The following is a 16,494-nucleotide window of genomic DNA, read 5'->3' on the forward strand; positions in this document are numbered from 1 at the left end:
TATAACATACTTACATTAAAATATATATATATAATCTGAAATTCAAACTGGGCATCCTGTATTTTAATTTGCTAAATCTGACAGCCCTAGTATAAAAGACAAAGGTGCCTCCTTGCTCTCTCAGGGGCCCTTGCTCTGAGGGCATCTGGCAACTATGTTGCCAGGAGACTGAAGCCACCCTGCAGAGAGGCCTGTGCATCAAAACCTTCTCCCAACAACCAGTGAGAAGCTGAGGCCTCCGAACCGGGGCTGGCTTGAAAGTGTCGTGTACCATGTACCTGAGAAAAGCCACATCATTTACTCCTGATTCAATAATATTGTAGGGTGGAAACCCTTTGATTAGATTACTCCATGAGGAGGTGGCTCGCCCAATTGTGGGTGTGGCCTCTTGATTGGATGAAGATGTGACTCTTGATTCATTTATGGAGTCCTTTAAAAGGGAAGACGTTTTGGAGAAAATGCAGTTGCTTCAGAGCCGACAGAGATGCAGACACCTGGAGATACTTGGAGTGCAACAAAGAGAACAGATGCCTATACACAAGCAGGGCCCAGGAAGTGTCACCATGTGCCTTCCCATGAGATGCTAAGCAAGCCAGAACCCAGAGTTGTGACCCAGAGGAGCTAAGTGAAGGCCCACAGATGTTTAGAGAGGAAACCACTGGCATCAGAAGCTGGGGGTAATGAAACTGGGAACAAGGACCAGCAGATACCAGCCATGTGCCTTCCTGTGTGACAGACATCAGCCTTCCTTGAGTCAAAGTATCTTTCTCTGGATGCCTTAGTTTGGACATTTTTATGGCCTTAGAACTATAAGCTTATAACTTAATAAATCCCCTTTATAAAAGCCGTTCCAGTTCTGGTAGATTGCATTCTGGCAGCTTCAGCAAACTGAAACAAGCTCACAGCCACATAAGGAAGCATTTTGGAAGCGTATCCTTAACAGAGAGCCCCACCCAGGACCACTGAACTCACTCCTTTTGAGTTCCTGCCCCATTTGAAACGATGAGGTGAAAAATATTTATGGCTTCAAACTGCTGAAACACATACAGCAATTCTCTTCTGAGATGCCAGGGCGTCAGAAATAACTCCCGGCTCATTAAAAGAAAAGAACTCTGCAAGTTAAAACTCAAATCTGAAGCGGCAACAAGCCACCAGCTGCCACTGCCCCCATTCTCCATTCGACCTGCAACGTCACGATGTTTCCCTTAGCCGCAAAAGAAAACATCACCACAAGTCATCTCAGATTTGATGCATTCAGCAGACGACGGTAAGGCAGGGTCACTGGAAGTGTGCCTGAGTTCCACAGCAGCCGTGGTCATGCTACATTAGCTGGTGAAGCCACTTCTGGTGTGGCTGGATGGACCTTCACAGCCCCCCGAATTGGAACAGAATGGAAACTGTCCCCCCGTTGGCAAAGCCACCCCAAAGGAATGGTGAGCTCATGGATTTTAACATACCCATTAAAATAGGGCATGATGGAAGAAATCAGGGACATTTAACCCAAGAAAAAATTGGACTTCTCTCCTGTTGACTCTTAAGAACACCTGGGGCTCAGGTTGAGACTCTGCAGAGGTTTCATTCACTAGGTCTGCCTTCCTGGGACACATCATTCTCAGAGGGCTCCCAGGTCACATACATCCTGAAACCCAGAGGGACCAGCCTCTCCAGGATTATCAATTTCCTCCACCCCCCTATCCTTTAGTGTCCACACCCCTTCTCAGCATGAAAAAGCCAGAATGGGCATTGCCCAAAGATCCCTAGCGATTGGGAAAAACATCAGAGGAGCAGGAGGAGATATAACAAAGAAAATGGGATTTAACAAAGGAGTACGGCTGCTGACTCACTCTATTAACATTCCTTCCAGCCTCCAGTGTTTTAGAGCCGCTAGAAGGAAAAACCTGAGATGGTGGAATAAGTAGCCCACGACAAACTGTGGGATCTGTTCTGTGAGTACTTGTTGAAGTGTGCTTTGAAAATTACTGCTTTTTTCTTTCCTTGCTTTGTATATAGGGTGTATTTGACAATTAAAAAAAAAAAAACACGTTTAAAAACCATCAGAAGGGGTCGTAGGCCATCCCCAATCCCGGCCGGCGGTGCGTGGCTCACTCGCGATTGGATGACCGTCCCTGGAGAAAGGTGCCCAGGGATGCGACGCATACACGGGACCCGTTCGGACAGAACCTGCCTCGCCCAGGCCCGCTGTCTGTCCGTCCTCCTGCCAGGGACCCACCTCAGCAGCCGGAAGTTCTGGTGGCCGGAGAAGGTGTGGACGCCCGTGCATTCGGTCAGGCCGTACAGCTCGAAGATGGGGACGTCGAGGCCCAGGAAGTACTCCAGCGTGTCCCTGGGCAGGCCCTGGCCTGTGTTGAAGAACTGCAGGCACCGGTTCAAGCCCAGGAGTGTCCGGGCGGGGTTGAAGGTCAGCCACCTGGCCAGGCCGAAGCACAGTGGCACGGCCAGCTGCCTTGAGGAGCAGAGGCGGGAGGCAGGGCCTGGCCTCAGGACGCCCCGTGCACCCCGCCCCACCCCGCCGGCGGCCTCCCCAGGTCCCAGCCTCACCCGAGCATCCGCTTCCTGTTGGTCCTGAGCCCCATCCTCATGGCCCACTGGTGGACCCTGCGGCGGAACGGGGTGGCGGCCAGCTGGGCGGTCTTCACGCAGTCCCGCATGTGGTCCCAGACCCAGGGGACGCCATGGAAGGAGGTGGGCTGCACCTCCCGCAGCGTGTCGAGGAGGGAGCCCTGCGCAGACGGGCGGGATGGAGGCTGCTCCAGGCCATGGTGTCTCCCCCACCCCTGGGTCCCCTCCGGCCCCTGGCTGGACAGGGCTGACTATCACCAGGAGCGGCCGTGGGAACCCTTGACTCTCCGAGGGTGGCGGTGGGGGTGGGGTCACGGGGAGAGTGATGCTCGCGGTGGGCTATGGGAGTGCCAGGGCCACTCAGAGGTCACTGCAGAGGCCCTGACCCCTTTCCCTGGGCGTGGGGGACCAGAGACGCAGCCCCACAGGTGCGTGTTTCAGTAGGGTCGAGTCCGCCCCCTCCCTCTCACAGGAATTCTGAGCCTGAGGTGGGGGGAAGAGAAGGAGGGTAAGGAGGGGGGAGGGGAAAGGGGTGGGGGAGAGGGGAGGGAGGGGAAGGAAGGAGGAGAGGAGAAAGGGAAGGAGTCAGGGAGGGAGACAGGGAAGAAAGTAGAGTTTTGAGAAACTTCCCGGTTCCCTGACACTGGCCCCGTCTGCTCGCAGATGGGGAAACTGAGGCCCAATGAGAGGGAAAGAAATAGAGTTTTGCTTCCCGGTTCCCTGACACTGGCCCTGTCTGCTTGCAGATGGGGAAACTGAGGCCCAGTGAGAGAGAGGGAAGGAAGTAGAGTTTTGAGAAACTTCCCGGTTCCCTGACACTGGCTCCGTCTGCTTGCAGATGGGGAAACTGAGGCCCAGTGAAGGGGAGGCCGAGGCGGTCGGCCAGTTGGGGCCAGGCGAGGGTTCAGGAGCCCCGCTCACCCTCAGGGCGTCTGGTGGGGCGAAATACAGGGCTCCAGCCACACAGATGGCCGTCCACATGTCGAAGAGCTGCACCCCGATGGAGCTGAGTGGGAGGTAACTCAGGAGCACCTCCTGCTTCTCAGGGGGGCAGCTGTAGGACAGGCTCTGGACTGTGGCCGCGGTGGTCCAGGTGATCTGGAAGGGCCCCTCGGAATCAGCTTCAGCCGCCCTGTTCCCAACATCACCCCCACCCGCACCCCCCACCCTGCCCCTCCAGCCGGCCTTGGGGGCCCCCCCACGCACGTTGTCATGGCTGAGCATCACCGCCTTGGGGGGTCCTGCGCCCGACAGGCTGTACACCAGGGTGCAGCACTGGTTGGGTTTCTGGGAGTCGATGACCTGGTCCAGCTTTTCATCCGAAACGTCCTTGGCCAGGTCCAGGAACGCCTCCCACTGTGGAGAGGCCAGGGGTCTCACAGGGGCAGGGGTGCCCCCCCCCAAAAATAACTGGAGGTGTCCCCAGCGCCTCCCACTCTAGCCAGAAGGGCTGCCACAACCCTCAGAGGACCCTCCCATCACCCAGCCCAGGGAGGAGCCGCGCCCCTCCCTGCGCTGCCCTGCCCGGGTGCGGACATACGGAGTAGAGGTTCGGCTCCTTCATGCGGATTTCCTCCTTATACTGGATGATACCCTTGAGGTGCTTCAAAGAACCCTGAATCTGCAAGACAGCGCTGGGTGCTAACAGGGGCCCGGGTACAGGAGCCCACTCCAGGGGGGGGCAAGGGGCAGCCCCCCCCCGTTTTCTTTCCTTGTGGTAAAATACACATAATAAAACAACTAGCCATTTTAACCATTTTAAAGGATATCTCAGTGCCATTTCGTGTATCCCCAAGATTGTGTAGCCATCATCTCTAGCCAGTTCTAATACTTTTTCATCATCCCGAAGAAAAATCCCCTGGGGCCCAGTATCAGGTACTCCCTGCCACCATCTCCCAGCCCCTGGCAAGTACTAGTCTGCTTTCTGCCTCCATGGATTTGCCTATCCTGGACATTTCACATAAATGGAATCATAGACAGATGGCATTTTATGTCTGTTTTTTTCTTTTTTGGGGTACATGGGCCGGGATTCGAACCCGGGTCTCCTGCGTGGCAGGTGTGCGTTTTACCACGGAACCACCCGTGCACTTCTGTCTCTGGTTTTTTATACTCAACAGGTTCTCCAGGCCCCTCTGTGTCACAGCATATATCGAACTTCCTTTCTATGGCTGAGTGGCATCCCTTGTATATAGATATCCATTTTGTTTCTCCATCAGTGGATGGACGTTTGGGTGGTTTCCACATGTGTGGGTTATAAATAATGGCGCTAAGAATATTCATGTACAAGTTTTTATCTGAACACCTGTTTTCAGTTCTCTTAGGTCTACACCCAGGAGGGGAATTGACAGGCCATATAGTAATTCTATGTTTAACTTTATCAAGGAACCACCAAACTGCCTTCCACAGCGGCCACACCATTTTACATTCCCACCAGCCATGCATGAGAGTTCCAATTTCTCCACATCCTCACCAACACTTGCTATTTTCCTTTTTTTTTTTTTTTTTTTGTAGCCACCAGAGTGGTTGTGACGTGGTCACTCGTTGTGCTTTTCATGTGCATTTCCCTAATGGCTAATGATGTTGAGCATTTTTTCATGTGCCTCTTGGCCATTTGCATATCTTCTTTGGAGAAACATCTATCCAAGTCCCTTGCCTATTTTTAAATTGGGTTGTTCATCTTTTTGTTTGTCTCTTAATTTTTTGAATCAGTTGTCCACAGGCAGCTGGGGAGATTTCCCAGAGTTTAAAAAAAAATTTTTTTTTTTAATTTTTAAAGATGCCTCAGTAACCTCCTGGGAACTCTTGGCTGGTGCTAATAGGCTGCCCCCCCCCCCCCTTAGATAGCCATGCTGTTTTCAGGATGCCAGAATCCTCTTTTAGTACAGGCCATTCATTTGTCCACTGTCCATGTATTTAGTGAGCACCGACAGTGTGCCAGGCCCAGCCTAGGTGCTGAGGACACACACTGGCTAAACGAACTGGACCTTCCGCCTGTCCTCATGGGGAAGAAAGCACAGACAATAAAGAAAATTAATAGTCAACTGTTCTGATCCACTAGCATGGGATTCTGGGCTCAAGAGAGAAAGGCAGACAGGTTCAGGATAACCTGGACAGGGGTTGGGAGGCTGCAATTTTATTTGGGGTGGTCTGGGAAATTCCCACTGATGAGGTAACATTGAAGCCAAGATCTTAGGGACGAGAAAGAGTGAGCTATGGAAGATTCTGGGGGAAGTGCATTCCATGTAGAGGACACAGCCTGTGCAAAGGCCCCAAGGCAGACCATTCCTGGTACGTTGGAGGAACAATGAAAAGGCCCTTGTAGCTGGAACAAAGAGAGTGAGGGGAAGGTCGTGCTGTTACCCCAGGTGTAACGGGAGCCCTGGAGGGCTGTGAGCAGAGGAGAGGAATATATGGCTAAGGTTTTAAGAGGATCCCTCTGCAAACTATGCGGTCATGAATAAAACCACCAGGGGGTCATTTTCATGACTTGGACCAGCAGAGGAGGTGGGCAGAAGTGGTCAGATGCTGGACACAATTTACAGGCAAGAGGGTATTAGCTTCTTCTTGCTGCTGTAACAAATAGCCATGAACTCACAGCCTAAAATGACACAGATGTATCATCTCACCATTTCTGTAGGCTGGAAGTCTGGCGGGCTTGACCCAATCTCTGCTTATTCTCCCACAAGATTGAAGTTGATGTGTTTCCAGGGCTGTGTTCCTTTCTGGAGAATCTAGGCAAGGATGTGTCTCCCTGCTCATTCAAGTTGTCGGCTGGTAAAATCCAGCCCTTGTGGTTGTGGAACTGAAGTCCCATTTCTGGGCTGGCTGTCAGCTTCCAGCGGCTACCCACACTCCTTGGCTCATGGGCCCTGTGCTGGTTTGAAAGGATTATAAGCCCTGAAAAGCCACCTCTTAATCTTGATCCATTTGTGGAGGTATCTGTTTCTTTTAATCTCCATTCAGCACTGCAGGTTGGAAAATGGATTGGATTATCTCCTCGGAGATATGGCTCGCCAAATTGCGGTATTAAACTTAAGTTAGAGGGAGATGTGACTCCACCCATTCCAGGTGGGTGCTGATTAATTTACTGGAATCCTTTAAAAGTGGAAACATTTTGGAAAGAGATCCATGAGAGCCCAAGCAACCAGAGACATTTGGAGATGAAGAAGGAAAACGCCCGCAGGGGAACTTCATGAAACAAGAAGCCTGGAGAGGAAGCCAGCAGATGTTGCCCTATTCACCATGTGCCTTTCGAGTTGAGAGAGAGAGAAACCCTGAACTTCATCGATCTTTCTTGAGTGAAGGTAACCGCTTGTTGGTCCCTTAATTTGGACACTTTTATAGACTTGCTTTAATTGGAACATTTTCACAGCCTTAGAACTATAAACTCGCAACTTAATAAACTCCCTTTTAAAAGCCATTCCATTTTTGGTTCTTTTGCATTCCTGGAGCTAGCAAACTAGAACAGACCCGTTTTCCTCAGTCTTCAAAGCCAGCACCATGGTGGAGTTCCTCTCTCGCTTCAAATCTCTCTGACCTCCCTCTGCCTCCAGCTCAGGGGAGCTCCCTGCTTTTAAGAGCTGGTGTGATTAGATGAGATGATTACCCAGCCCTCCAGATAATCCGGGATGCTCTCCCCATTTCAAGATCCTTAATTCCACCTTCAAGGTCCCCTTTGCCTTGTAAAGTCACATATGCACAGATTCCAGAGATCAAGGCATGGAAATCCTGGGGGGGGGGGGGGGCATTTTTCTGCCAACCGTACAGAGCCAACAGGATTTCCTGATGGACCCAAGAGGAGGAGAGAGGAGTCAGAGATGAAGCCAGAATTTGGGGTCTAAGTACCTGGAAGGAAAGAACTACCAACATCCAAGATGGGGAAATGGAGGGAGGAGTCACTGGGTGGGGGGGGGGGGGCAGAGGAGAAATTCCATTTGAGATGCATGTGGGGCATCTGAGTGGAGTTGTCCAGTGGGTGGGTACCGTCAGCACTGAGTTATCACCTGGGGATAAATGTGGGGAACGAAGAGAAGGCGTCTGCTGTCCCAGCCCTGCACCCTTCTAACAAACAACCAGGAGTCGAACAGATGAGGAAAAACAAGAAGGGCCGAGAAGGGACAGCCGATGAGAAGACCCCAAGTGTGGACATGCCACTCCCTTCTGTAACCCACCTGGCCTCTTTGGTGTCTGAGGTTGAGACCCCACCTGACCAGGGGCTCACCTTACACATGGAGAATGACAGAGTCCATTTACCTAGTTCCCTCCACAGACCCTGTTTTTGTTTATTGGATTTACTTGAGGCATCATTTATATAGCATAAAATTCACCCTTTTAAACATACAGTTCTATAGGTTTTGACAAATATAAAGCCCTGCAATCACCACCATGATCAAAACAGAGAATATTTAAATCACCCCACACACGCTCCCTTGGATTTCCTTGTAGACAGTTTCCTCCCACACCCGCACTCCTATTCCACTCCCGTCCCTGTCCTCTGGCACAGATCTAACGTCTGTTTTGCTTCCTCCTAGGCGTCACATATATGGAATCACATAGTATGTAGCTTTTCTTTCACTCAAAACAACGCCTTTGAGATCCACCTGCATTTTTAAGTGTAAGAGGAATTCATTCCTTTCTATTGCTCAATGGTGTGGATGGACCACCATTAGGTAAAAAGGAACCGTCATTTGGTAAGAATGAGCCACCATTAGGTAAGAAGGAACCACCATTAGGTAAGAAAGAACCATCATGGCTTGTGTCCAGTAAGGCGATTATGGATAGAGCAGCTATGAACATTCGCATACTGGTTTTGGTGTGGATTTATGTTGTCTTCCTTTCTGTCGGACAAACGCCCAGGAGTGGGATGCCTGGGTTGTACCAAAGGTATGTTTTTATAAGAAACTACCAAACTCCTTCCCAAGGCAGCGAGACCATTTTCATTCCCTTGAGCCATGGATGAGAGTTTCCAGTTGCCACTTGTCCATGCCAGCACCAGGTATTGTTTTCTATTTTTTTCATCATTCCAGTGGGTGTGCAATGGGGGCTCTGTGTTTTCCTGTGTGATCCTGTCTCACGCGGGGGTCCTCATTACAGCTCCCATTTTTCAGGGACTTGCGGGGGCTGTGGGACAGGCAGGGGCCGCCCTGACTTCAGGTTCATCCAGCACTAAAAGCTGCACAAGTATGGGGTGATGGGTGCCAGAAGGGAAAAGGGTTGGAGGAGAAGACCCAGAGCCTGTGGTGGCCAAACAACTCCTTGGAGTCCATCCCACCAGCACGGTGACCAGGGACAAAGACCAGTAGAACAATATGTGCCAGGCTTTGTCCCGGAGCCTTTTTGTTCTACCTGAGCTCACCCTCAGACCCAAACCCGTTCTTAGGTCCCGCTACCACTTCCATCTTACGGGAGGGAAAACTGAGGCAGTGGAAAGCGAGTGACTCACCCAAGGCCACACAGTGAACAGCCCACATCCAGAGCCCTCTCACGCAGGTCCAGTGTTCCCCAAACGGGGGCCTGTTGTACGATTCCACTCATGTGGAATGCTCGGAACAGGCACATGAGTGAGGCGGAAAGCAGATTAGAGGTTGAGGGGGCTGGGAGTTGGGGCATGGGGAGTGACCACAAATAGGTATGGGGTTTCCTTTAGGGTCGATGCAGAAGCTTTAGGACTGGACAGAGGAGACGGCTGCACAGCCCCGTGAATGCACTAAATGCCACTCAGCTGTGCACTGTAAAGTGGACAAAATGATAAATTTTATATTTTGTGTATCTTACTACAATTAAAAAAAAAATAGCCGTAATTTCATGATTACGTCAGGCTGATGAGTCCCAGCCCTGCCTTTGATGGACTGTGCCACCTCCAGCAGGACACATCATGTCTGGGGCGTCAGATGCCTCTTCTGTGAAATGGACTCAAGACCAGTTTCTGCATCGTAAGCTTGTTACCAGAGGTCAGAGCCCTTGGAGGTGGGGCTGGGTAAACAGTAGGTGCTCAATACCCCTATTACTCTCATGACCCCACTTTTATTATTAAAACTGGCTCTTCACAAACAAGCTCATCCTCCCTCACCTAGGCCACACTTGGAGCTGACCCTTAGGCTTGGATTTGCTGCTGGGGAAATCTGGCCTCCCGCCTTAGGGCACATTTGGGCTCAACTGCATCCTCCAAAAAGACATGCTGAAGTCCTGACCTTCCCAGGGCCGTGAGTGGGAACTTATTTGTTAATAGGAACTTTGAAGATGTGATGAGTTGAGATGAGGCCAAATGGGATGAGCTGAGCCCTCAACCAATATGGCTGGTGTGCTTATAAGTAGAGTACATTTGGGGAGAGAGAGAGGGGAGAAGAGAGGAGAAAGACACAGAGAGAGAGAAAATGAGGAGGGGGGAGGAGAGAGGGGAGAGAGAAAGAGAGGAGAGAAACAGAAAGACAGAGAGAGAGAGGAGAGAAAGAGCACAGAGAGGGGAAGGAGAGAGGAGGAGAAGAGAGAGTGAGTGGGTGAGAGTGAGTGAGTGTGTGAGAGTGAGAGCGCGAGTGAGCAAGAGTGAGCGAGAGTGTGCCCGCCATGTGATGCGCCCACAGGACTACACCCTCCACCAGAAGCCAAGGGAGAGGAGGGAACTACCTCTGCCTCTAAACAGTAGCCCAGCCCTGCTGGGGCCTTGACCTCAGCCTCTGGTCAACCCCAGCAGCCTGGTAACCTGAGACAGTTCCGGCAAGGGGGCCCTGCCCAGGAGCCCGCCCTGGCCACTGACCTGGATGATTTTCTGCAGCTGCCGGTCGCTGTCCACTACAAAGACGTCTATCTCCGAGCTTTCAGCAATGACCTGGCAGACTTTCGGAGAGTTGGTGGACAGGATGCCAACAGAGAGGCCCCTGGAAGCAGATGCCAGGGTGTGAGGGCCTGCCCATGAGTGCTTCTGGCAACCGTACTTCCATGAGGCCTCTTTGCCCAAAGTGGGGGTAATTCATACCTCACGTGGGGCATAGATTTTGCCTGACACCCCAAGATGCCCTGGGATGCTTGATGAAGGAATGGAGGGGATAGCCTGGGCCTGGGCCCCACCCTCAAGGAGTTCCCCAATGGTTGGGGCAGGTAGAGGGAGGGCTCAGAGCAGGGGGAGTCCCAAGGGCTGGAGGAGGGCATGTGGCAGCTGGGCTTCACAGGATGTATATGAGTTTGCCAAGTATAAAATGTCAGGCTGGGTGATCAAGCAGTGTTGGGCTGGGCCTCTAACTGGAATGAGAAAATCCCTGGAGCTGCAGTCTGTCCCATGTCCCGGGATCTCTACCAGCAGACATCCCTGACCCCGAGACTCAGGAGGAAGATAGGAAGACAGGCTTCCGGGGGTCGCTCTAGGAAAGAGTTGATACTCCTACCCTGCCAAGATAGCTCCAAGGCTGGCAATGACCCACTCCTCCGAGTTGGAACCCATGATTCCCACGCCGTGGAAACGCTCCAAACCCAGCTGAGGAAGGGAGACCCTCGTGAGGGACGTGGCACTCAGCCGTGGCCCACCCCAAACCTGCCCCCAGGACTCCGGCCCATGAGCTTGGGCCTGTCTTCTCTGTTGACTTTTGTCCTTTTTTTTTTTACTTTCCTTTAATAAAATAGCCCATCCTGGGAAAAAATATGGAACTATTAAACTTTCCCACCAAATCAATAGGCCAAGCCCTGGATCTTGAGGCTTGCTCTTGTGAAGCTTATGCATGTAGCAGAGAAGCTTAGCCTACCTCTAGGTATGCCTAAGAGTTACTTCTGGAAGACCTCTTTTGTTGCTCAGATGTGGCCTCACTCTCTCCAAGCCCACCTCTGCAAGTGAAACCATCAACCCCCTCCTCAGTCATCCTTGGAGCCTATTGTTCTTGCAGGTTCACAACCCATCAGGAAATTTCCTCAGCTCTGACCACTTCTCACAACCCCCTCCCGGGGGCAAAACCACTATCATCACAATCTGAATTTTCCACCGAATCTGTTTTCCCCAAAGCAGCCAGAGGGCGCAAGAGAGCATCCAAGTGAGGGCTTGTCCTTCCTCTGCCCAAAGCCTGCCATGGCTCCCACCTCCCTCCGTGGAAAAGCTTAAGTCTTCCTCACAGCCCATGGGCCTGGCACAACTGTCCCTGTCCCCTCCCTGGCCTCCCCTCCTTCTGCTCCAGCCACAGGGGCCTCCTCACTGTTCTTCCAACATACCAGGTTGGGTCCTACCTTACGGCCTTTGCACAGGCTGCTCCCTCTGCCCAGAAGACTCTTTTCCCAGACATCACATGGCTTCCCCCTCACCTCCTTTATGTCTTTGTTTCCTTTATGTCTTTGTTGCAATGTCACCTTCTGTGAATGAGGCTGTTCTTGGCCACTGTATTTAAGATGGCCTTCCCTCCCCTTTCCTGCTTTAGCTTTTTGTATCATTTATCTCTGTCTGCCTACTGCACAGTTGACCTGTCTATTATGTCTTCTGGACAAGGCACTTGAGGTCTCTTCTCCTGCTTCCTAAGCTGGAAAGTGGACATACATTGACTCAACAAATGTCTGAAGGGCAGGTGCTGATCTGGAGTCCAGAGACCGGTGCTGAACACTGCTCTCAGGGAGCTGACCAAGGAAGCAACTGAAAACTGGATTCCACCCCAGGTGGCGACCATGCAGAAAAGATTTAAAACACGTGCTGGTGGAGAGTGTGGGGTGTAGCAGGTATTGGGAGCCTGGGTGAGCAGGAAAAACCTTGCCAAGGAAATACCATTTGAGGAAAGACCCAGCTAATATTAACAACGAGAACAGCTGCTAATGTGGACAGGGTGTTTCCATGTATGTGAGAGGGGCTGATTTGTGCATGCGACTTCACCAAATCCTTAGAGCAAACCTGGGGGGGGGGTTGGGGTAGACTGAATTATGTCCCCCAGCAAACACATCTTCTTAATCTTGAAGCTCATTCTCATGGGTGTGAGCGCCTTGGAAAAAGAACCCCTTTGAGACTTTATTTTAAATTAAGGGGTGGCCCAAGGGAATGAGTTTGGGCCTTAATACAATTACAGGAGTCCTTTAAAAGCAGGGTGAAATTCAAACCCACAGAGAGAAAGCCATGGGTTGCAGCTGAAAGTCAAGGGACGCCAGATGGAGATTGAAGAGGACAATGCCAATTTACAGGACAGCCAAGGAACCCCAAGACTGGCAACCAGACAGAGGCTGCCCACATTCCAGCCTCGGAAACCATGGGAGGATTCATCCCCACTGATTACACCAGCCCACTGCATCCTGGCAAACTGAGCCACACCTGCGATTATATTAAATCCCGTGTTACCTATGGTACACGAGAGGTACAGAGAGGCTAAGGGATGGATGGGCCCATGAACGCGCAGGTCGAGACAGAACTGGTTTTCAGACTAGGTCCCCCTCGCTGTCACTGTGAAATCTCCCATTCCCAGACTGACTCAGAAGAGCCAGCTGTTCTGGGGTGACTAGTGGCCCCCACAAATTCCTAGCTCCAGGCCCAGGGACTGTGACCTTATCTGGCACAGGGGCTTTGAAGACCCTATTAAGACTGGTCACGTCGGCTTAGGGTGGGTCCCCATCCGAGATGACGGGCGTCCTTATAAGGAGAGGGAGCATTGGAGACGCAAAGATACACCCAAAGGGACGGCGGGTGGCGGTGGAGACGCGAGGCAGCTGCGAGCCCAGGGCGCGGAGGCTGGCCCGGAGCCACCCGCACCCCGCAGAGGCCGGGTAGGCGTCTCCCCTGGGGCCTTCCGAGGGAGCGCGGCGAGGCCGCCACGTCTGGCCGTGGCGTCTGGCCTCCAGAACAGTAAACGCGTCGGTGGCTTTGCGCCGCCCTGGTGGTGGGCCCTGTGTCGCCGCAGCCCCCGGAGACACCGCACCAGGCAAGCCGAGAGCGTGGGAAGCCTCGCGGGGCGGGGCGCGGGGCGGGCACCTCGGGGCGGGCACCTCGGGGCGGGCACCTCGGGGCGGGCACCTCGGGGCGGGCACCTCGGGGCGGGGCGGGGCGCCGGGCGGGCACCTGGGGGCGGACACCTCGGCTCGGGGCGCGGGGCGCGGGGCGCGGGGCGCGGGCACCTCGGGGCCGACACCTTGAGGAAGGCCTTGGCGGCGCGGCGGCACTCCTCGTAGTACTCGATGTAGGTGAGCATGTGCCAGCCGTTCTCTTGCTTGGAGCCCAGCGCGATGCAGTGCGCGAACTTGGTGGTGGTGGCGAGGACCATGTCGTGCACCGTGAGGGGCGCCTCGTCCGCGAACGAGTCCTTCTCCAGCCGCAGCTGCACCTCGCCGTCCCGCTGCGACGTCCAGAAGCCGTTGCCGGCCCGCGTGGGCGAGGGGGCGCGGGAGCTCAGCGGCGACCGGAGACCTGGGGAGAGACGGGGAGAAGCGGGGGGGGGGGGGGGGGGACGGGGGACGGGGGGCGAGGTAGACGGGGGAGAAGAAAGGGGGTAAACGGGGGGGGGGGGGCAGAGATGGGCAGAGAAAATGGAGGGGGCGCTCTGAGAGGAGGAAATGGGGCTAGAGCAAGGACCTGGACTCGTTAAGGGAGAGGACAGGGAGACGCTGAGAACGACACAGGGACAGACGGACAGACAGAAATGGACATAGACACACTGACCCACAGAGACCAAGTGCAAAAGAAACCCCCTCCTCCATTCCACTCATCAACAGGCCCACCGTCTCTCCTGTGAACACCCCAGGAACCAAGCCCCCCAAGCGTGACCCCCAGGCAGAGGGTGGTTCCCCCTGGGAGCTTTTGTTCAGCTTCCCTCCAGAGGAGCAGATTAGACCCCAAGGAACCCAAAACACTGGCTCAGCCACCCTTGCCATCCCAGGAGGGCTGGATCCCCACCCTCAAACTGGTTTCTTTGGGGACCCCAGCAGCCCCACCCCCACCCCTAGGGCCCACAGAGCCCCGGACCTGTGCCTTTCATTTCCGGGTGGTGGGTTCTCTTCTGAGGTGGGCTCAGGAGCTTGTCTGAGGTCCAGTGGCCACAGCCCCTTTGCGTCTGCCTTCACCGCCAGGAGGCCAGAGTCTGCCAGGGCTGGCAGATGTTCATGCAAACACAGCTACCCTCGGTGGAGGGTGGGGGGCCCACCTTCTCTGAATGACAGGTAGGAGATGATTGGGTCAAGAAAGGAGGAAAAAGTATGGAGGAGAGAGCACCGCACATGTGGCTGCCAGGGGAGGGCAAGGGGTGTCATGGGTGGGAGGGAGTAGAGCAAGGCGGGAAATTGAGGGCCAGATTACATGGGGTCTTGCTGGCAGTGTTAGTAATAGCATATACCAATCTTTGAAAATATAACAGTACACACATCTGGGAGACTATTCTGTTTATAGACCATGTCTGGTGGGCAGATTAACTCATCAACCCCCCCCCCCACACACACACACACACACACAGACACGATGACTCAAAGTCCTTCTCTGGCTTAACATTTCTGGTATCTTCTGTACCCACCCCCCACACATCGTACAGCCTGGCCAGAGCTGAAATATCTGGATCCCCAGCCCTGCCTTCCAATAACCATACAATGTTGTCACCTCTCTCGGTGGTGGGCGGTGTCCTCTCTTGCCTCCAGTGTCTTTTGATCTCCTTTGGTTAGTTCTTTGCCCCAGCCGTAGGGGACAGCAGCCTCCAGACTGGGCAACCAGAATGCTTCCAGCCCTTGTGACATCACTGCAGATTCTGACCAAGAACCACAATGGTGACCCGGCTTGCTGCCCCTTTGTGGTGGCTGGTCTTGGGGCTGGGCGGGGGTCCACCACCCTAGGAAACCCTTCACCCTTCTGCTCCCACAGCCGGGGTTTGCAAGGTGACGGGCTCCAGGTGAGAGTCTTGGGTTCTAGGCTGGTGGTTAGAGGGACTCCTAAATTGCACAGCTTTGCATTCTTGGCTTCGAGAAGGAGTTCACAAAAAAGTCAGAAAAAGAGTCCTGAGTTGGAGGAGAGGAACAGGGAGGTTGTGATGCCAAAGAGACCAAGATGACAGTATTTCTAAAAGAAGGGTGAGGACAGCAGATGCCTGGGCTCCTGAAAGGTCAAGTTAGAGAAGGACTTTGAGTCACCATGTGTGGTTCATGAGTTAATTTGCTCACAAGACACAGTCTATAAATAGAATAAATAGTCTCCCAAATGTGTGTACCAGCTGTATTTTCAAATATTGATATAAGCTGTTGTCTTGTTTACCAGGGTTGCTATGACAAATACCACACCATGAGTTGGCTTAAACTCCAGAAATTTATTGGCTCAGGGTTTTGAAGCTAGGAAAAGTTCAGAATCAAGATAGGGTGAGATTTGCTTTCTCCCGGAGTCTGTGGCCATCTGGTGCTGGCTGCTGGTAATCCTTGGGTGCCTGCCCCCTGTCTCGTGCTGATGGCCTCTCCTTTCATCTGCTTTTTCAATTTCTACTGGTTTCTAGCTTATACTTGTCTGGCCTTCTCCAACTTCTCACTTCTGGCTTCTTCTTTAAAAGTCTCCGGTAATATGAACTAAGACAACCTCATTCAGTGGACCACACTTTAACTCAAAATAACACCTCCAAGAGGTCTTATTTACACTGGGTTCATACCCACAGGAAGGTAGAATAAGATTAAGACCATGTCTTTTGAGGGATCCATAATACAATCTACCACAGTTGTTGGGATTTATAAACTAATAAATAATTGAAAGACCTTTCTGAACTCAGTATTTCTTGTCATTCCTCAAATAGTCTTCCTAAGAACAATGAGGCCATACAGAAAATCACTCTGGAAAACACATGCATTTCTCTACCGAGGTTATATTTTTTCCACATTATAATTGGATGTTTACAATTATAATGCATGTCAGTTGCAAAAGATATGCTCATCTATGCAAAACAAAAAGCCTATAAAATTTGAGAATCAAGGAAATAGACAGTAAAATGTCTAGATATAATGTTTACATAC

The 16,494-nt window shown here is 52.5% G+C and overlaps 1 protein-coding gene across 8 annotated transcripts in view; it reads right to left on the reverse strand.

The window, feature by feature from the left end:
* LOC143650330 (long-chain-fatty-acid--CoA ligase ACSBG2-like) overlaps positions 1-15,462 on the reverse strand; it is a 37,359-nt gene extending 21,897 nt beyond the window's left edge. The window contains exons 1-10 of one of the 8 annotated variants that reach the window (XM_077120984.1): positions 15,110-15,462; positions 14,486-14,668; positions 13,656-13,930; positions 10,959-11,047; positions 10,334-10,454; positions 4,121-4,201; positions 3,787-3,936; positions 3,502-3,678; positions 2,560-2,741; positions 2,231-2,464 (exon numbers count right to left, since the gene is read on the reverse strand). In XM_077120984.1, coding sequence (XP_076977099.1) covers positions 2,231-2,464; positions 2,560-2,741; positions 3,502-3,678; positions 3,787-3,936; positions 4,121-4,201; positions 10,334-10,454; positions 10,959-11,047; positions 13,656-13,930; positions 14,486-14,498 — 1,322 coding nt within the window. In that variant the 5' untranslated portion in view covers positions 14,499-14,668; positions 15,110-15,462. Of the gene's footprint in view, positions 1-2,230; positions 2,465-2,559; positions 2,742-3,501; positions 3,679-3,786; positions 3,937-4,120; positions 4,202-10,333; positions 10,455-10,958; positions 11,048-11,784; positions 12,811-13,655; positions 13,931-14,485; positions 14,669-15,098 lie in introns of those variants that run through there. The other 7 variants (XM_077120985.1, XM_077120982.1, XM_077120980.1 and 4 more) reach the window with 7 other exon arrangements.
* Between the last annotated feature and the right edge of the window lie 1,032 nt (positions 15,463-16,494).

This window comes from Tamandua tetradactyla, chromosome 11 (assembly GCF_023851605.1).
Source record: "Tamandua tetradactyla isolate mTamTet1 chromosome 11, mTamTet1.pri, whole genome shotgun sequence".
NCBI classification, from domain to species: domain Eukaryota; kingdom Metazoa; phylum Chordata; class Mammalia; order Pilosa; family Myrmecophagidae; genus Tamandua; species Tamandua tetradactyla.